This window comes from Molothrus aeneus, chromosome 3 (assembly GCF_037042795.1).
Source record: "Molothrus aeneus isolate 106 chromosome 3, BPBGC_Maene_1.0, whole genome shotgun sequence".
Taxonomy (NCBI): domain Eukaryota; kingdom Metazoa; phylum Chordata; class Aves; order Passeriformes; family Icteridae; genus Molothrus; species Molothrus aeneus.
Genome location: NC_089648.1, coordinates 4,467,712 through 4,488,645, shown reverse-complemented (window position 1 = coordinate 4,488,645; position 20,934 = coordinate 4,467,712). Strand labels below are relative to the sequence as shown.

Genomic DNA, 20,934 nt, shown 5'->3' with positions numbered 1-20,934 from the left:
GTCAGGGCTGCTTGGCTTCTGAAACTGACACCAGCTCAGTACAGAAGCAGGCCCCCAGTGCTAGACACTGCACATGACAATGAATAAAACTGAATAAAGAAAATGATCCTTTGCTGAACTCACCAAGATGGAAACATGAAATGTGAAAATGAAGGTTTACTATACAGTCAAGTTGCAGATTATTCTCCTCTCTACAACAGAATTTTTTCAAAAAAAATCACATTCTAAATTAGATAATCCAGGTTATGAGCACCTCCCTCAGAGCTTTGCTGACTATACTTGGGAAGAGAAAATGTCTTGCACCTCAGAGAAACACTGAAGATCAGTGGGTACATAATTATTTATTACATATTTATTACAGTGGGTAATAAATGAAGGGTACAAATGAAAGTCACAAGTGACAGCATTCAAGGACAACTCTGTTTTTTCCAAGTCATGCTGCATCCTGTGCTTAAAATGCACACAACTCCTCTGAAGGAGTCCATGCAGACACAGCAGCACAACAGAAAGAAATCTGAGGAGCAAATCTGCTGGTTTAGAATTTGGATCAAATGCAAATGCAGGATGAGCAGGGTAAAAGGTCCTCACTGGGCTGAGCAGAGCAAGTATGGATCTGCATTTATTCAGCACCTCCTGCGGCTGGGCTCAGCCTGGCCAGGGACAGCTCCAGGCAGCTCTGCTGACCTCTGCATGACACTGGCTGGCAAACCTTCCTGAGACCTCTCCTCAGCATGGATGAATTCCAGAAAAAATCCTACATAATCACGTGGAAAAGCAAGACTAATTAATAAACTGGCCCTCCACAACGTTTGCATATGTATTTAACCCAGGTCAGCCGAAGGCAACAGACTTACAAGGAAACATCTTTATTCTCTCTGCATGCTGGCCTAGGGCCAGTCTGGTGGATTTCATGTACAGCCTTCTGGTAAGTGCAGCTTAACTCCAAAACACACCAGTCTCTTCCAGAAAAGTGATCTATGAGCCTCCTTTTGCTGCAGAATCTAGGGCTTGAAGAAGCAAAGTGGTATCTACCCATCATAGTACACTGGTTATCCTTACTTTGGGCAGCTAGCCAAAAAAAAAAGGGTACTACTTTGACCATGGATAACTATTTCTGAATTTTATTTTTTTTTCCACCCTATGTAAATTCAGGTAATCAGAAGATTTAAGCAGTAATCTTGCCAGAACTGTAGTTTCTGCTACTCACAAAACAGCAAGTACAAAAAGCCCAGAAATCATTCAGGAGAAGCCAAGTTTGAGTGCAGAGCTCCTGCTTGTTTTCTCCTCCTGCAAATATTTATATTAGCTCTTCAGAAGGTAGGCTGCTGTTACCCTGTCAGGGACTTGCATTATATATAATTATGTCACAATGATACTGAATACTCTTAAGTGTGTAACTAAAAGCAATTACAAAGGTTTTCTTTTTTAAAACACCTTCATATATACATAAAATCCATTTCAATGGGCCATCAAGCAGGCAATACATTTTTGCTATTGTTCCACTGCCAAAAGGCAGCACCATGGCCAATTGTTGCAGATAAAAGAAGCCCTACTATTCTCTGCTACAGGCCATACTCTCCTCCTCCTGGAAACAGAATTTCAAAGTCATTTCCCTCAAATCCTCATAAATGAAAGCATTAGATTTCAAATATGAAGAGATTTTTTTTTTCAAAATTTCTAGACTGTGAATTGCAATTCTTCAGTTAGACCTGAAATTCAAACAGCAGAGCTCAAAGTAAGTGAAACAACAACTCTGCAGAGAGCAAACCACAGGGCCACGTGGCTGTCCCTGCCATGGCCACCCTGCCACCAGTTGCAGGCAGCAAATTCATTTTGCAAGTCTCCCAGCATGACTGAGAGTGAACTCATTTGAAACCAAGCCAAATATCTTGACCCAGACAGTTTTAACACCCACTGCTAAATGCAAAACTAACAAATATTTGATGTTTAAATGGATATTTAACATGATGGAACTAAGTGCTCCTGCATCTGAGAAGGGCAAAGTACTCGTGAGATAACCTGGCAATGCTTTTATCAACATCATTTGCTCTCATCCAGGAGTTTCAAGTACAGAGCTTCTAATATTTCAACTCATCATTAGATGAGCATTGTGTTACAACACCTTGTCTTTGGAAACCAGGCCTCCCCCAGATGCCAGTCCTTACTTCAGAGCCCTAAATTAATCATCACTGACAAATTAAAATCACTCCTTGATGCCACTTCTCAGCTATACTACGCAATTCTCACAGTTAGGTCTCTAACACAGAACTATTTCAGGAATTACTGTGCTCTTTTTGCCTTATCCTTCAGGGGTCAGAGAGGGAAAAAAATCCAAATCACTTCCAGAAAACATGCTTTCATCCCTCCTTTTTAAAGCAACATGATTTGGTAGATCCTATTTCTTCCATTCAGTTCTGTTTAAACCATCCAGAGCTCCACTCAGAGAACACGCCTAGAAAAAATTTTGTTCATCCATCATATAGAATCCCTCCTCTTCAGTCTGTTGCAAGCTTTTGTCATCATCTGTCCTCCAAATGGTGGAAACAAAAAAAAATTCATCTCCTTGGCATATTGCTACATAGAGAGCTTCCAGAAGAACAAAACAAAGTAGGCTTCGTGAAAGACACAAGTACCCATAAAGTCCCATCACACATGCAAATAAAAGGCATTGTGAAACTTCCTCTGAAAAAACTAAATTCAGGTTTTGACAGGCCTTTTTTAAAAGTATTGTTACAGATTTTTTTAAATTAGATCTTGAGTATCGTGGCCCCTCATACTGTGGTGCTTAGTTATTATTAAAATCCTGCATCTTTACAACATCCCAACACCACAACAGCAATGAAGGTAAGCACACACCATGACGATCTCAAGGCACTTGAATTCGTTCCTTGTCACTGTTTTAGTGGCCTCAAGTCAGCTCTTCTACTTTGAATTAAGGGGAAGTGGAGCCAAAGCACACTCGCAATCCGCATGCAAGGCATTAGTCATGCGGGTCAGCTCCCGGATTAGACCTGAGAAGGGCTCTGGCAATCGGGCAGCACCAGCAATTGTTGGGGGTGACACGCCCTCCGCTCCACAGCCCTGTGCTCCGCCGAACCCCCACATTACGGGGCGACGCCTTGGAGAAGCCCCAGGTGACAGCCGTGGCTAAGCCGTGGCCATCCAGAACGCGAGGCTGACATTCTTCTCCAGGACTGCCACACCTAGAGCGGCGAGCAGCCCGGTCTCCCTTTGTGCTACCGCACATTCCTCCCTGGGTCACCGCTTCCCTCTCGGGGGCTCAGCCCCGCAGTCCGCGGCCGGGGCGCGGCGTCCCCACGCAGGCTGCGGCCGCAGGGCTGTGCCGGCCAGGTGGAGGGCCGGCGGCTCCGCAGTCCCTCGCCTCGCCCCTCCCTCCAGGCGCTGTGTTAAACATGAGTAAGATTACAAGTATCTTATGTTTCCCTCCTCCCCCGCGCTCCCACGCCCAAACCCGCAGTGCCGGGCCGCCCCGGGGGGAACCGTGCCTGGGACAATGCGGCGAGGGGAGGAGGGCTCTGCGCCGGGAGAGAAGCTGCCGGAGCCGCGAGGACGCCGCGGCCGGTCCCTCGGGACTCGGCCGGTACCCCGGGCAGGGCCGTCCCCGCGGGGCTCAGCCGGTTTGCCGGACACGGCCGCTGTCTCTGGCCTCGGCCGGTACCCCGGGCTCGCCCCCCGCTCCCGTCGCGACGCGGCCGTTGCCAGGCGGCGGCGGCGGCGGCCTCGCCCCCGGGCGGCCCATGTGCGAGGCGGCGGCCGGGGCGGCGCTTCCCCCTCGCGCCATTAGCATAACACAGAGGGGAGGAGGAGGGAAAGAGAAGAAATTATAATGAAAAAAAAAAGAAAAGAAAAAAAGAAAGAAAGGGGAGGGGGAGCCCTTTCTCCAGCATGAGCTGCGGCGGGGCCGCGGGGAGCGGGGCCGCGCCCGAGCGCGGCTGAGGGGAGGGAGCGATGCCGCAGGAGGCGGCCGAGGGCCGGCAGACAAAGGGAACCTCCCGGCGGGGCAGCGGGGCTCGAGGACCGGAGCGGCTCGAGTGGAGGCTCCCCCGGCCGGCCGCCGCCCTCCCCGGGCCCGGGGCGGGAGCACTCACCAGCTGAGCCGGAGGAGGACCCTCTGCTCCGGGGAACAACAGCAGGCTCGGGCTTGGGCGGCTGGGGCTGCGCGGGCCGGGCGGGGGCCGGGACCTGCTCCTGCGCGGGGGACGGCGTCGTGGCAGAGGAGGAGGAAGAGGACACAGCTCCCCGGGGGCTCCAGTCGGGCTGCGGCGGCTCCGGAGCAGCGGGGCGGGGCGGCTCGGCGGGGCCACCGAGGTCCAGCAGCTGTGGCGGCCGCTCCTGCGGGGCTGCGGCGGGAGCCGCGGCAGGCTTCCTCTCCATCACCTCCAGCTGCTCGTCGAAGTCTTCGTCCTCGTCTTCCTCTTCCTCCTCTTCTTCCTCCTCCTTCTCGTCGTCGAGCACGAACTGGTAGTTAAACTGTGGCTGCTGCGGCCGGGCTGGCCCGGAGGAGGAGGAGGAGACCAGGGGCGACTGGTCCAGCTCGTCCATGGTGCCTGGAGCGGGCGGAACAATGAGTAGTGCGGGAGCGGGGGGAGGCGCGGGCTGCGCTGCCGCCGCCGCTGCGGGACCCGCACTCCACGCCCTGTGAGTCACCGCCCGGGAGGCGCGGGCGCGCCCGCCCCGCCCAGCGCCCGGAGCGGCGGCGACGCCAGCCAATGGGAGCGGGAGAGAGCGAGGAGCAGCCAATGAAGAGCGGGCTCGGGCGTGGCCCCTCATGAATATGCATCAGATGGGCGGGCCCGATTGCCGGCGGAGAGGGGCTGAGAAGTCGGGTAAAGTTCAGCGCGGAGAACGCGGGTGGGGCGGCAAAGGAGACGGGGCACGGCCCGGGGCCCCTCCATCCCCCCGTGACAGACAGCCTGGGAGCGCATGGCGTGATTCACCGCTCCCCTCGGCCAGGAGTAGTGTCATTCTCTCTTTTTTTGTTATTTTAAACAGCGGGCAGAAACCCTCAGCGATTTCCAGAAAGAGAAGGGGATGGCTGGGCTCCCGGGCACGGACGGCGCCGGGCACCCATCCGCCCTAGCCCGGCCTCTCTCACCCTGGATGTGACCGAAGGATCCCGGGCCATCCCGGGTGCCGCCGCACTGCGGGGCCGGGAACAGCGAGGCGCCGGCCCGGTCCCGACCCCGATCCCAATCCCAATCCTGTTCCTTGGGCATCGCGCCGATCACCGCAGGCACATCCCTGGGGCGGGAAGTGCAGTCAGCCAGCGCCTTCCTCCGATGGGAATGAAAGTTTTAACCAAAACATGATGCAAAAACCTTCCCGTGTCTGAAAAAACCAGGGAGGAGACATTGTCAGAAGAGATAAACCTGTTTAACCACCCGTGCTGGTATAAGGCCATGAACAGATATCATCTCTTTAGAGAATGAATTTAAGTTGTATAACTTCTGCGGGAAAGAATGGAAAGGAAAAGAAAAATTAAAGGAGAAAGGAGAAAAATGGAAGGAAAAAGGAGAAAAGGAAGGGAAGAGGAAAAGGAAGGAAAGGAAAGAGGAAAAGGGGAAGGAAAAATGGGAAAAGGGAAGGAAAGAGGAAAAAATGAAAGAAAAAGGAATAACATAAAGGAAAGAGGAAAAAGAAAAGAGGGAAGAAAAAGGGAAGACGAAATTTAAGGCAAGAGGAAAGGGGGGAAAAAGAGGAATGGAAAGAGGTAAGGAAAGAGGAGAGGGAGAGCAGAAGAAAACTTGGCACCTACCTCGTGTTAGACTCTGGTGTGGTCTCCAGCTTTCTACTCAGAGATGGAACATTGGCCAAAGCCCTTAGGGCAACACTTAATTTAACTAAAATAGCTTCTATTTGGATGCAATTTCCACCCACACAGCTGCCTCAATAATACCAAAAGGCCTTATAATTCTATATTTAACACTACTCCAACATTATGATGGGTTTTTAACCCACAGATGATTTATTGTCCTGTATGAAAGATTAGTTCATGGAAACACTCGGAGCAAGCAGCTGCCAGTTCAGTGAGACAGGAGAAGTTAAGGAAAAGAAGCAACTCTCCTGTCACTTCCCTTGTGCAATGGATGCAGGAATGGACATTCTCTGAGCTGTCCCATCCAGCCCAGAGCAGAAGCTCCCGGGGGGATCAGTTCAGTGCTCCTGAGCACACAGAGGGACTCAGGGGCAGCTGCAGAGGGAAGAGCTTCTGGCTGGAAACTGGGGTTCAACCGGCAGCTTCAGTCACGGCCTGAAAAATGGGATGGCAACAAGGCAATGGAGGGGCTCCATTCCCAGCCCTGAGCCCTCTCCTGCCTCAGGAAAACCTATTGTATTCTTTGCATGAACAGCCTGAACCCAAACATTTGCTGCTGCTATTAGTATTGGGAAGGCCATGCTAAGGTACCCCCTTTTCTAAATAACAAGAGACCTTCCAGCTTCCAGTCCTAATCTTCTCAAGGCCAAGGTATATCCTCTTACCACTTTTCCCTTTAAATTGTTATTTGTGTCTGAATTTTAATTCCTAAGAATACGTTTTGCCCAGCCCTTGCTTTCCAAAGCTAACACTGGAGAAGCTGTGCTGCCACCCTTTCCCCTGCTCCTCCAAGCAGCCTTTCCCTGCACCCAATCCAGTCTCAGATCAGGCACAGGAAATTCCAGATGAGATTTTTTTTTCCCAGGAATGTCCCTATCACTACCAGAAATTACCAAAATAAATGTGCAAAGTATTTTTGTAAATACAGTGAGGGCAACATTGTAATTCTCATAGACACAAATGTTTCCAGCAGGTGAATAAGCCTGACAAACTGTGAGGTCTTTAGATGCCATTCTTTGCCGCTAAGATTTTGGGTGTTCATTGACAAATTCTCCATTTATCTTTTCAAGTCAGCCCCTTTTACAGTGATATAAGGGATGCTGCTGCAGCAGCAGCAGAATGGAGGCATAGCAAATAAAATGCTTTGATTGAATAAGGTCTTTATAATTTCACCAGCAAATCTATGTTTTGCATCTCTTGGTTAAACAAGAAAATGGATTTTCAGAATTCCATTATAAAATAACCTAAGGCAAAAAGGTACCTTTAAAAAATTGTCAAATTCTGAGTATAGACACGGTGCTGACATATTTAACTAGGGGGATTTTTGGTCATCTACAAGAAGGAAAAAATCTATATATAATTTGGCTGATTTTACCAGAATACTTGGAAGAGTATCTATCATCAATTAAGAACAAATGAAAGGAGTTTTTATTTAGAGACAGGAAGTGACTAAAGGTCTTGGGGGGAAACAGGAAGGGAGTTCCATTTTCCCTGAGCAACTCAAATTAACAGGCAAGGGGAAAACAGAACTCTGTAGTACTGAAACTATTGCAAAACATGCCAGGTTTTAGCTCTTTAGAAAAGTATTTTACAATTTTGCTAGGAATATTGACAACAAGTAGGAGTATTTTGCAGATATTCAGCAATTTATTTTACTTAAAACTTAGTTTTCATCAGCTGTTTTCTTATAGCAAAGTTAGGAAGGAAAGCATTCCATGAGAGAAACCCCAGTGGGGATGTTTCTGAATTTCCACAGCAGTGCTGCCAGTGGTTATGTACTGGTGGGATTTTGTCAGTCCACTCTGACCTTCTGCTTTATCTCACACAGAAGGAACATGATATCACAGCAGATCATGGACTAAGATAATAATGGTGATAGCACAAATGCAGTACCGTCACTTCACAGCAGGATCCAACAGGAAAAACCCCACATTTGATCTCAGATAGAGATTTTAAAGGATGGATTTAAAATTGCGAGGGTGGCTGGGTTTCTGTCCCTCCTTTTAAGCTTTAAGGACAATCTCCCAGGTTTCAGACATAATGTCTTTATCTCTGAAGGATAAAACTCTGCAATTCTTTGTTTTCAGATCATGCCAGTGCTGAATCAAGCAGATTTGCCTCACAGGTTTGTCTTCACTTGAACACCTGCTGTACTTCTTTTCAAGATCAGCAGTGACATATTGTGACAAAATCACTGCTTAGTTTATTAATACAAATGCAGCATATGGAGGGGGAAAAGTGTGAAAACAATAGAACAAAGGGATTTCCATCTCTTGATGGTAAGTGAACCAGGCTGGGCTTTATCAGAATCTTCTATGGGTCCTTCCTTGTCCTCTGCTATAAATAACATTTTCTTGATGAGAACTTCTCTAACCTGTTATATTCTTTAGTGTTCCAGGCACTTCTTACTCTGGAATTGTTTGATTGGAATCAAACACATCCATTGCTACAGTAATTGTCCCACTACCCATGTCAATATAGTCTGATTCAGGCCTGTCACAACACACCCTGCAGAACTTCCTTCAGCCAGCCAGGTGCTGAGCCCACCCACCTGCACGAACGAGAGCAGTTTCAGCACAGCTCCAAAAGACACCAAGTGCCACCTGTGAAAAGCTGCCTTTAGCTGTAGCTTTAAATTCCTACATCCAGGTAATTTCTTTTTGGTCTCTGGAAGCTGTCATTCAGAGGGACCAAAGCTGATGAGTGCCATTAAAATGATGTTACAACAGTGAACAAGAGCACATTTGTTCATCAACTAAATACATAATATTTGAAGGGAACCAAAACAATGACAATGCTCTCCAGCAAATGAGACTCGTGAAAAACCCACCTCACTAAAGCTGCACAGGGATCCACTGGTAATGGGAATTTGGTCTGATTCCTCTTTTTCTTGGAAAGAACCCCTTTGGTGTTACTTAAAGGACAATACAGTTAATTTTCTGTCTTACTGACACCGCCAGAATTTTCTAATTCTCAGAATACATGTAATTCCCCACATCAGGTTTAATGTTACTCCTTGCAAGCCTCTGACACTTTTAAGAAATACAATTAAATTATTCACTTACCAGTTTGGCCATAATACTTCTCACTCTTGAGGAACATAAGGACCATCAGTTCCATTGGATCTAGACAAAAAAATTCCATTCTCTATTAACAAAGAACTCCAGATAGTATCAATTACTTTTTCTAATTCATGTTCCCCCCTCCTAATTTTTATTTTAGATCACCTCCACAATCTGACTCCAGGTACTGAGCTAGTGGTGCCACTCACTCAGTGACTAGAACTTACAACAGCGAGAATGAGCACTCTGAAATCATGGCATTTTAACCAAAAGTATTTTAAGAGCTTTTTTAAAACTTAGGGATTTATTACAGTTCTAATAAATTGGAATTTAAGCTAGTTTGCTTTGTAAAGGGAAAAGTGTATATAATTTATATTAGAGATCAATTTTTGCTCTTTCTCAGTATTGATATTGACTCACTTAGGAAAGAAACAGCCTGGTAACCAAAATTCAAGATTATTCCCTTAGCTGCCAAATGTGCCCTAGGAGAAAGCAAACAGATTGATGGGGGCAACATTTTCACCATTTCTGTAGACAAGGCTGATGCCATCACTATTGGAATTAGGAAACTTAACTCTACAGGCAAAGTGTGCAGAGGGAGCAGCACATTGATCTGAACTCACATTTGAGAGGAAGAGCTGCTATTTTGCAGAACTTTGCTCACTTCTTAACAACCTGTCCCTTGCAAATGCCTTTAGCAGCTCCAGCAGCTGGAGTCTTCAGCTGGGTCCTGGTGGTGGGCTTGAGGCCACAGAGCATTCCTGACCTCTGGGGATGGAATGTAGGGCAGCTTTGGAAAACACCACCAGGACTGAGGCTTCTTTCTTAGAGTATTTAGGGAGCTCTTCCTTTATCTGGGTCAGACAAAGATAGGACAGCTAAGAAATGTCCAACATGACTTCCCTGCTTTCTCAGTATCACGTCCAGCTGGTCATACACTGAAGCCCTTTACCTCCCTCACCTTTCCCCAGATAAAATATTCCAGCTTTTGAACACTTTGGCAATTTCAGTTAACAATGGCAGTGGCAGAAGATTCAAGTTTTGATAGTTTTGTAGAAACCAGCAGCTGGCTAAATTAGAGAGAGCTGATGGGCAGAGGGAGCAGGAGAAGCTGGTGGTTCCCCATTCCACTGGGGCATACATAAGCAGTTTTTACAAGCCTGTCTGTCATTTACCCAGATGACAAAACCAAAAAGGAGGATGAGAGGTGTGAGAACAACTGAAGATATTCCAGGATAGAGATGCAAACAGTTTAAGACCTGGGGCTATAGGAAACTTGAATTTGCTTGTTTTACTGGTTTGGAACTAGTTTCTGACTGGTGTAGATAGGGCTGTGTTTTAGGTGAGTCATGCCAGTGGTGAAGGACTACCTAAGTGCAACCACAGTGTTGGCAAGGGAATAAAAGAAATCCTGTAGGCTAAAGTCTTTCTGATATATCCTGTAAAAAGGAGCAGAAATGAAAGGAAAAGATACTGAGAAAACAGCACATGGAAAAGAAGTGGCACAGGGCTACTTTAGTCCCTAAAGAAAACCAAAGTTCTTCAGATTTCTAGAGCATGATGTTTGGCAGGTATCCCTTATTCTAAACTATTTTCAATGGGTTTTTTTTCAGTGTAAATATAGTTTTTACTCTTCTCATTGTATCTTGTAAAAAACTAACATATTTCAGCAAAAACTAACTACTTGAATGACATGTAATATCTGCTCAAATGATTACTTCAGCACAGGCTGTTAGCTAAAATTTATTGGATTTATTCCATCAGGTAGAATCAGGTTGCTAAACAGTGTAAGTTTTAACATATGAGCCTGGAAATAACTTGACCATATCCTGGGGAGAAATGCCTGGGTAAATTGGAAAAAAAACCCAATCAGTTTGGCTTTAAAGGCAGCTTATGTTGTTTCTCATTCCATTTTACTCACTTGAAGTTTTTGAAAATAAAATCAGAATTTTGAATAGCACTCTTTCTTTAAGACTTATGCAACTAAATTGATTCAACAGAATTCTTGTAAATGACAGTTGCTTAAAAGAATAATAATAATAATAATCATAAAATGCTTTGGGCTGGAAGGGACGTTCAAACCATTTCATTTCTCTCCCCTTGCCCCCATATTCCATAGGCAGGGATACCTTTCACTAGAACAAGTTGTTTCAAGAGCACCCTTGAACACTTCCAGGGAAGTGTAAATCATATAATCATATAATTCTTCAGCTCTGCAGTGGGCTGGAAAGCCAGTCTCCCTGAGCAGCTTTTGGACACTACACCAGCAGCAGTTTTTCACCTAGACTGGAGGAGGAGTCATCTGGAGGGGGAACAAGGCACACAGATATGTGATCCCTTTGAGGCTGCCACTGAATTCATGTCAATTTGATTTGTTCTTTTAGCACATTGTGTTTCCTACAGTGTAGAACTGTTTTGTAGGTAATCCTAGTAAACTGTTTTGTAGGTTTTTATCCTAGTAAAAAAGCAGAGACTCAAAACAAAGGCATTATTGACTGGCATTTCAAATACATTCCTGGGATGGTGAGAAGACAACCTCCTTGCCCCTATTAGTTACATCTAAAAATTCCTCCATTTTGCTCAGTAACTTGTGATCCCAGATTACATTTAGGCAGTTTCTTGATACTTCAGGGTGCTCATGTAGCTGATGTGATGGTCAAGTGTACCTCTGATCACTGCTGTGGTGCCTTTGCAGTACTTATGGAAGTGCCACACTTACCTTCTACTCTTGTCTCACAGAATCCTCGGGTTCAGTCCACTTGCAGCCAATCATCACTTCCCTCATGTTCTGCCCATCTGACCTGGTTTAGCCCTTCTTATAGCTTGGAAGTTCATACTGATGTTCAATTGTTGCACTGAATTCTTCTTTGAAGCAAAGTATCCTTTCTTTTTCTTCAAGAGTAAGAAAAAGAACAATTGTAAGGCACACAAAGGAGATGCTTTCTATATTAAGTAAGTGTCATATTCCATCCTGCCTTTTCCATGAGTGATAGTTATTACCTTGGGAGAATCAGCCTCTCTTCCCTCATATGAGGATTTTTCTCCCTTTTAAAATCCACTTCTATGACTGCTTCACAATGCTGAACCTGTAAAAGTAATTTATGTATCCCACTATGGGATAAGAGGGAAGACAGCTGGGAGCAGACAAAAAGAGATTCCAAAATGGACCAGACCTCCAGCTGCTGACCCACAGAACAAAAGATCAGCACTGGCACCATCACAAACCAGTAACTTTAGTTCCCCCAGACTAAAACAGCCCAGGACTGGGTAATGCTTACTTCTCCATATAGCATCCATCTAAGTGCAACTAAATAAAGATAAACATATTATTCCTAAAAATAGCAGGGGATGTCATCACTCATATTCTTCAGAAATAGCAAGAGCTATTTAAACTGCTTTGACAATGAAATCAGGTGCCACCATATAAATACACAGTATATGATACATTGGTTCAGTTTTAGATCATTTCATGGCAACTGGACGAAATTTAAATTTTTATTGCATGCCTTCTAATATGTAAGTTTTAACACATTGCGTTAGGGATTTTTTTCCCTCTCTCCTTAGGAATTTTAGTTCAAATCATGGATACTCCTTCAGTCTTTTTGCATTTATAATTGTGTGTGGCATAATGATGGATGGATGGATGGATGGATGGATGGATGGATGGATGGAGATCCAAAATGTGAACCAAAAAAGCCAAACCTATCAGGCTGGCTGTTGGACACCAATTAGGTTCAGTTTACCCTCTGGAGTGCTCAGGCTCCCCAGTCAAGCACCAAGGCTCAGTGTTACACAACATTGGCACGTTATGAAGTCAATTCCTCCCACACACAGTTCACAGAGCTCAATACAACAGGTGGATGAGAGATGTGCTGCGTAGGGGTGTTTTGGAAAACTGAGGCAACAACAAACCAAAGGGGTCAGTGGAAAAAGAGCAGTCAGTTTTTCCACTTCCCATTCTTGGGTAGTTGTTTTCTCTTGAATGTTTGGGATTAGCTTGGATTTGCAAGGCAGGTCTAGAACAAGTAAGGAAAGATAGACATGCATTGAGAAAATCAAAGAGAGCTCAGAATAACATCCCATAGTACTAGGGTTGCTCCATACCAGGCACTCTCTGTGCTCTGGCAGGTAGTGGCACACACTCCTGGGAGCCCTTCTCAGCTGTAAGCTCCTAAGGCAAAGCCCCCATAATCTGTGATTTACCGAGTGCAGCACCACGAGCCCGCAGTGCCGACGGCAGCCCCTGACGTTGTGCTGGGCTATAAATACCTCCTGCCACCAGGGGCTTTTTCAAATCGGCTCCAATCAGATTTCTCCCCACTGGGCAGCCAGAGCAGACACTCAGCTGGGAGCACTGCCCAACCTGGTAACCCACACTGGCAGACTTCAGAGGAGTCTGAAGGAGTTCTGCCCATGAAGTGAATGGCATGATACAAAGAGCAATTTCATTGTCATTTGCTCTGTGTCATGTCAGCACAGGACTGCTTTGGTCTAAAACCCTCTCTGAGCCTTGGCAGCACACAGATGTGTGGGATAGATGTGTTTGTAGCTGTGTCACCCGGGGCAACATCACATGGGATTGGACAGGATAGGCAGGTTTGTGGTTTGGCAATACCTGGGTAAGGAGCCCACATGATTGCTGCATGTATTTGTGCTCTCAGTGCTGCCACACAGAAACTCTGGCCTTGCCACGAGCTGTGTGCTTCTCTCCCAAAAGCCCTGCCACCTAACAGAGCCAGCATGGAGAATGGCTGGCAGTTCCTGCCCTTGTGCCTGAACAAAGTAATTTTCTTGGGCAGAGTGACCTGCACTGGAGCTGGGAGTGTTGGGGCTCCCCAGCAATGGTTACATGGGAGAGAGATTGAAATGGCCAAGGGGGAAGGTGGGAAGTGGTGGGTGGAAGCCGGGGGTGGAAGCTGCACATGGAAGATGGGGATGGAAGCTGTGCTGGTTTCTGAGCAAGCTTTGGGATGGGAGGACACGCCAAGCAGAGTCAGCCAGGAGCAGGTGGAGAAAGAAGCAGAACAAAATGGAATCTGTATCCCTGTGGCCAGACATGAGAGGGTTAGGAGAAAAGAGTGAAATGAATCATGAGCCTAATATACAGAAATTGTAACAGATGAAGACAAAAGGGAAAGGACAAGAAATCCCCTTTTCTAGCACAAAAATAGATGAGGCAAAGAAACAGTGAAAAGTGTAATTTCAGGTTACCTCGCTGTACTGAATGTATTAATAGTTTGATTCAGTTTTATTTGAAAAGAAGACAGAAGAAAGAAAAGGGCATAAAGCCCTCATTCCAAGCAGAAAAACCGAGAGGCAGAAAACAAAAGAAAAAAGTTCTAATTTCAGGTTCCCTTGCTGCACTGAATGTATCTGCAATTTGAGTCAGTTCTGTTATTTTAGGTATACAATTAAGTCTATATTTTCTCTACTCACCTTTTAATTCAAAATTTATTTCTGAGGACCAATTTTTCTCTCAGGGATGTGTATTAAGTGTTACTACAGTAAAAAGGAGTTGCTTATGGGTATCTGAAGGCAAGATAACTAAAATCTGGTGCAAAATAAATCAAGAGATAGTTGTTACACTGCTCTCTGTATGGCCAGCACTGACTTCATAGCCTGACCTTCCATTCTGCTTGTTCCAGTTGTACAAAGATACCAAAATAGGAAAGTGCTGCCCTGAGACAATGCTCTGAAACAGCCACACCTTCATTTATTGAATAATAACAAATTTGAGTCTCTGCATTTATGAATATCACTCAGATTAAATTCCTTGTAGATTAAAAATGCAACCTCAATCAACTATTAAGCAAAAAGCCCCACCCACAAATAAAAGCTGAAAAGACATTTGAATGCATAATAACAGTAATAAGCAAAACCATTACTATGATTAAATCTTTAATGTGATTAATGCTGTTTGGAAGGATTACACCTAAAACCTTGAAAGCACAAGGGAGCTGGGGAAAAAAAAAAGGTGTTCAGACCTGGAAATGTACAGTTGAAGAGATGCAGCTGCTCAACTCAGCATTTCTACTTCTGAGCATGTACAGGAGTGACAGCTCAGCCACAAGCCCAGGGACTGCTGGGACCGAGGGATAAACACAAGTGAGCCAAAATAACAAGAATCTGGGAAAGCAACGCAAGGCCAGCTAGCAGGGGACAAAGGACACACAGCAAGCTGCTGTTATCCTGACACAGTCCCCAGCATTGATATAATCCCCAGTGCTCACAGGAGTTTGAAGTCCCACAAGGACTGATGGGAAGCTGCAGTGGTTGGAGCTGTGGATCAGGGACCACGCTCTGGGCAGGAAGCAGAGCAGAGAAATCATCTCCCTCTTGCTTCTCCAGAGGGAGCTTTCTGCACAGCTCTGCAGTGGAAGGAAAACAACCTCCTTCTAAGAATGCAAGCACAGCTTTACAGCTTAATGAGGGTTGATAAACATGTTCAAGATAACCCCCAAAAGATAACCCCAGAAATGCATGGAACCATGCAAAGGTCTATTTGCTTCTGGGAAAAGGGAAGCAACCCTTAATTTTTACAGCCTGGCTAAAGATTAGCTCTGGAGAGTTCGTATTATCAGTAAACTGCCACTAAACCAGATGCCAGCTGTTTCAGCAAGGGGCTATTGCATGAGACTCAGCTAGTTTGGGTTCAGGCTGCTGCAGTGGAGCCCCTCTGGCCTGGCTGGCTGCGCTCAGGCTGGAGCTGTTCAGGTGAGCCACAGACACGTGGGCTCCATGGAGAGCACAGAACCAGCAGGTGAACAACGCTCCAAGCTAAGTCTGATACAAACTCCCCCTGTGCCCCAGACTCAAAGTCCACCTTCTACATGTTTAGTGCAGAACCAAAAATCACTTCCCAGTGCCCTACTACATCTTTCAGCCCATAGCAAAGACCAAAAGGCCAGAAATTTCTTCTGTTTTTTAAATGAATGAATGAATGTAGGTCTCTTGACAGATAAACTTTAGAAATACTCTACCTTCAAAATTAGTTACATTCTGTTTCCTGTTAGGCTCTAATGGACCCAGCAATCTTCCTCTGTGTATTTGAGAAAAGCAAAACCAAGCTGGGAATACTGCTATTATTCCAACGTGAGCCCATATTCCCACTCCTTTAGTTTCTATTTGGGATGGTATGCAACACTGACACCAAAGAGATGGATTTAGTAGGACCATGCTGTGCTCTCAGGCTGACAAAGAAAGAGGCATAAAAAGGGCTTTGCAAAGTTGAAAAAAAAAAATTGAGAAAAGCTTTAAAAGCAATTGTTTAAAAACTTTTTTCTAGAACTGTAATGTTAGGTTTTGTACAAGATGCATTTTTAATAATATCTGGCCACACTGCTAACTGTGTCTTTGAAATAAGTGAATGTTGCCACCCCATGTATTTTTCAGAAATAAATGGAATGGGATGTACCCACAAAATGATCTTTAACTGCACCCATTTTTTTGTATTTTCAGATTTCATCGAACCTTTGTACTTGATTCTAAGCTGAAAATTCTCCTGGATAAACTCTACACATTTCTAAGAACAAGCAGTTCAGATATTTCTATTCTAGTTACCACCATACCACAAGAACTGAAATAGCATCAATTAAAATTGTCATTGACCTCTCACAGAGCACTGATATAAGGGCCATTCTCCCTGTGTCCCAGCTGCTTTTTATACAACAGGGTATTTGATTTCCTCTGAACATTTGATAGAAAGATTAAACTGTCTAACGTTTCCAATTAAAAACAATTTGTGTTCTACAGTGGATTTAACTACTTCATTAAATCCCTCATTATGGATCTCCTCGCAGCCCTGTTTTCAGCTCTTTCCTTCAGTCTATAAATTTTTCACTTATGGATCTAATAAAACCATCAGGAAGCCTAAATTTCATTCATATGCCAAGTATCACAAAGATGTAATTAAAAATCATTACCAGGATTCCATCTGCCACTTCTGTGCACTGTCAGTGCACCTGAGTCCTCTGTAAGCAGAGTGTTAAGAAGTCTGCAAATTATTGCAGTATGAGCAGAGGAAATGCCTGTGTTGTCTAGATACCCTTAACCTGTGTTCCCTTTACAACATTTCAGTGCTCCTTCTCAGCCCCAGGGACCAGCACCCAGCCAGTGCCTTCATGGGAGTGAAATGCTGCTCCTTGTTTTTTGGGAACATTGCCAATCCACTTCCCTGCCCTTCCTCATGTCTGTGTTTTGTTCCATGGAGGCCAGCGTGATGTCAGCCCCTCTCTGCTGCTGTGTATGCATGCAGAATTAATAGACTTCTGCTGCTACAAAAAGATGTTGGCAGGAGTTTTGTTGGCAGCAGGCAGAGTAAGCACATAACTCCCTCAGAGGCTTAGTTACCCTGGTTGCCAGCCACATTCAATATTGGCCCCAAGGTGCTTCCTCTTGACCCTTGGAGCCTTGTGGAGTCACCACTGAGCGCTTTCCCCACTGCAGCGACTCCCTCACCTTCCAGGTGCCAAATCCAGGCTGGCTGAGGCCTCCCTGTGCCACCAGCAGGTCCCAGGAGTGCCCAGGCAATGGGCAGTCAGCAGCACAGGCTGCCTTTCCCTGCAGACATGTCCAACCTGCTGTGATCATCAGTTATGTAAGAGTTTTTACTTTTTCCCCCAAAGTGCAGTTTTGGTGCCCAAAGCTACGTGGAAGTCCTTTATTTCTAAATGAATGTTGAATCTGGTTGCTGTAAATTAAAATACAAATTGCAGTTGTCACTCTCAGTGACTCCTCCCTTACCAAAACAATACTGAGCTTTAAGAAGCAGGTGACAATCAGGCACTAACCCTGATGGCAGTTCCTATCACCAGATGGAAAGATTAAAAGTAGTCACTTCTCTTTGGGGATTTTCAGCACCAAACTAAAGAATATGTTTAAAGATTAAGCAATAAGTATGTTCTTTTAAAAAATAACATTTTGAAATTTACTTTGCAGAGGATGTGCACCTCAACTCTCCCACAGAAATGGTCCTCAAGATGAAAATTCTAAGATTTTTTTTAACAGACACTGTTTGCAGGCAGACATGTGGTTGTGTTCGAATGCAGGGCATAGCTTGTGTTTCCAAAACCCTAGTTATATTTAACAAAGCACTGCCACAGGCCTGCAGTGCAGAGGGCTTGTTTCTGAGCATTAAAAACCAGCAGAAAAGGGGAAAGCTGATCCTGGCCTCTTTTTTCTGGAAAGCTTGGCTCAACTCCAATCTCCCCTCAGTTTAGAGAGTAGTTAAACTACTTGTCAGCCTAAGAAAACAAAACGAAGCCACTTCACCTTTCTGGGATCATTTGCCTTGGCAACTGCTCCCGGTCCTTTTCCATGTGCCTGAATTTCTGTGCCAGTCACAGGTTAACAGGAAGAGAGTGACAAAGCCTGCACGCTGCAGGTACCCTGGAACGGCTACAAAGGAACCTTTTTATCATAGTAAAAGGAGGTGTGGTTTGGTCTGCGCCTGTCACAGGGGCTGGGGGAGTTTTCACAACACAGAATCAACACTGCTTTTATTTTAGCAACAAGAGCTGTTCCAGTGATGGTATTTAAGGAATGAGGTCACATATTCAAGCTGTTTAGATACAACAGTGTTTGGAGATGTCAGTCAGGCTCCAAAGTAGATAAAAAGTGCATCAGCTTATCAGCCACGCATTTCTAGTGCTGGGCACACAAAGTGAACTCCAGCCTGGCACACCAAGAGGCTGCTGAAGCCCCTGACATTATACAGCAGTTAGAAAATATAAATTACAAGACCTGGGGCACATCTCTGAATGGCTACACTTCCATGGTTCAGGGAAAAAAAGGAGTGTTCTTACCTGAGTCAGTAGATTTGCTCTGTTAGGAAAGGCTTCAGTAAGAGAGGTGTTGCAGCAGGAAATCTTACACAATCTAACACATTTCCATACTAAATTGGTGAAACTTACTCAGCAGTGTAAAGTGCTAATCTGAGTTTATAACTTCATCCAGATATAATTATTTAACATGGAAAACTTGGCTCAAAATTCTGGACAAATGACAGAATATATTTGAGTGTTCCCAGGTATCCATAAAAACACCAAAATCTATGCCAATATCCCACTATGCAAAAACCAGGCCAGTGGGTGACATGGTCTGAAATTAGTTGGAATGACTGGAACCTCAGTAGAAATTTGCTTGATCACAGCAAGACTTTAATTTGATCTTTCAGAAAAAGATCAATAAATGGTTGATAGTCAAGCCCAGATCTAATTTACCATAAGCACTTCAACTGAAATCCACAGGAATGTAAGCACTGAGACCAGATTTTATTTGGCCCACAACACTGACAGTAAGTTTCTTTTCAAATGAAGTCAGTTAAAAAATTAACTTCCATTTTCCTAAACATGACATTAAAACGTTTTCCTAAAAACCTCCATTTTCCTGTAGCATGACAAGTCAAATGCAGGGACACAGACAAGTCTGACAAATTTAGATTTTGTCCTCAGCCTACATAAACCCAATGTTTTTTCACTCCTGTACATTTCTTCTCAATGGTTAGCAAGTGATATGTCCTTTCTCAAAGCACATTTTAGAAAGTGTATTTGCTGCTTCAGTTATTACAAACATAGTTCTGATATGTGTTTAAATTATAACTCCTGTTACAACAGAGCCAAAAATTAGGCATAATAATTGCTCCTCTGAAGAATTTACACTGCCCAAGGCTCCACATTGAAAATATTTCCATGCAGAGTTCAATAAAAGAATTCACAAAAATAAAATTATTCATGTGTATAAAAGTTGCAGACTCCAGCCAAAAATATGATGGCACTCAGGACAAACCCCCTGCAATTGCCTTTAACAGGTGCAGGGTAAACCAGGCTGTCAGGCTGTGATCTGCACTCAATTTTCACCAAACAGTTAATGACAAATATCCATGCTCTGACTCCAAAAATGCAGAAATGCTCACAGGCCTCATGCATCAGCAGATACTTACATGAGGCTGCAGTAATTTACATCATCACAAAGATATCAAGTTTGATATCAAAGATATCATATTTACCTTTTCACTGGTAAATATTCCAATAAACCTTAAGTTTCTAGCTTGCCCTAAATTGTATTTTACTGTTGTGTATTGAAGCAACAAGATTGCAACAGCAATAAAAATATATCCAGCATGCTTTGATTTACATTGTTTCATGTTTACACTGGAACCAAAAATACTCAACAAGCCTCACCTGCCCATGTGAATTTTTCTCAAGAAAATAAGGCTGTGCTGCCTGACAGCAACACCAAGGTGCATAAAGAATTAGCCCCAAACAGAGGACCTGAATTTCAGGAACTACCCCTGAGAACTTGCCTGAGTCCCTGCTCCCATTATTTCTGTACAGCCCCAAGGCACTGCAGAATTAGCCCTGTTTGACCCCAGGAATGCAGGAGTACTCCAGTATAACTGAAAGGTATCACAACTTCAGCCTTTTCCAAATGGGATCCTCCAGCAGAGTCATTATGGTAAAGAGGAACAGCAGAGGGATGTGTAAAACCTTTGGTAGAGACTTAATTCATAGCAGTCGTGCAAAAGCATGAGATAATCCTGCTCAAGCATAACAAAACATCACAAGCAAGTTAAGCAGAGAATTATTTCACTAAATTCTGATCAGAAAAATTAATTCACTAAGTGTCCCTTTCCCCTTCTAGCCCAGACAGCAATCTCCTGGGCTGTAAGATATTCAGTATTTATCTCCAGGGAGAAGGCAGAAATGTGGAATGTCCAGCTGCAGAAATGATCAGTGAAAGTTCTGCCATGGAAAGTGAAAGTACTGAAGGGAGCAGCCAGTGGGAAAACTGAGACAGCCGAAACTGAGTTCCTGTTTGAAAAAAAAAAACTTTCACTGACAGGTCTACAATTATCCTTCTTTCATTTCCATGCTCTATTGATCATTCTTTTCTTTCTCTCCATCCACCAACAGCAGACAGAAAACTTTTATCCTTTGCTTGTTCCAAAATGCAATTAAAGCCTGTCTGAAACAGATTGCTTTTTTTTCAAGAACTTTGATCTTGTTCTTTAGACTTAGGCTAAAAACTTTCTACCAA

The 20,934-nt window shown here is 44.5% G+C and overlaps 1 protein-coding gene and 1 long non-coding RNA gene across 4 annotated transcripts in view; both read right to left on the bottom strand.

The window, feature by feature from the left end:
- The window catches only part of RTN4 (reticulon 4), a 40,623-nt gene extending 35,967 nt beyond the window's left edge, over positions 1-4,656 (bottom strand). For 2 of the 3 annotated variants that reach the window (XM_066546062.1, XM_066546063.1), the window contains exon 1: positions 4,110-4,656. In XM_066546062.1, the coding sequence (XP_066402159.1) occupies positions 4,110-4,563 (454 nt within the window). In that variant the 5' untranslated portion in view covers positions 4,564-4,656. The remainder of the gene's footprint in view (positions 1-4,109) is intronic. The other variant, XM_066546064.1, reaches the window with a different exon arrangement.
- A 178-nt stretch (positions 4,657-4,834) lies between these two features.
- LOC136555147 (uncharacterized) lies at positions 4,835-11,785 on the bottom strand. Its single transcript, XR_010783433.1, has 3 exons — positions 11,618-11,785; positions 8,902-8,961; positions 4,835-5,349 (listed from the first exon to the last, which is right to left on the bottom strand). It is a non-coding gene; the product is annotated as an uncharacterized lncRNA (long non-coding RNA).
- Between the last annotated feature and the right edge of the window lie 9,149 nt (positions 11,786-20,934).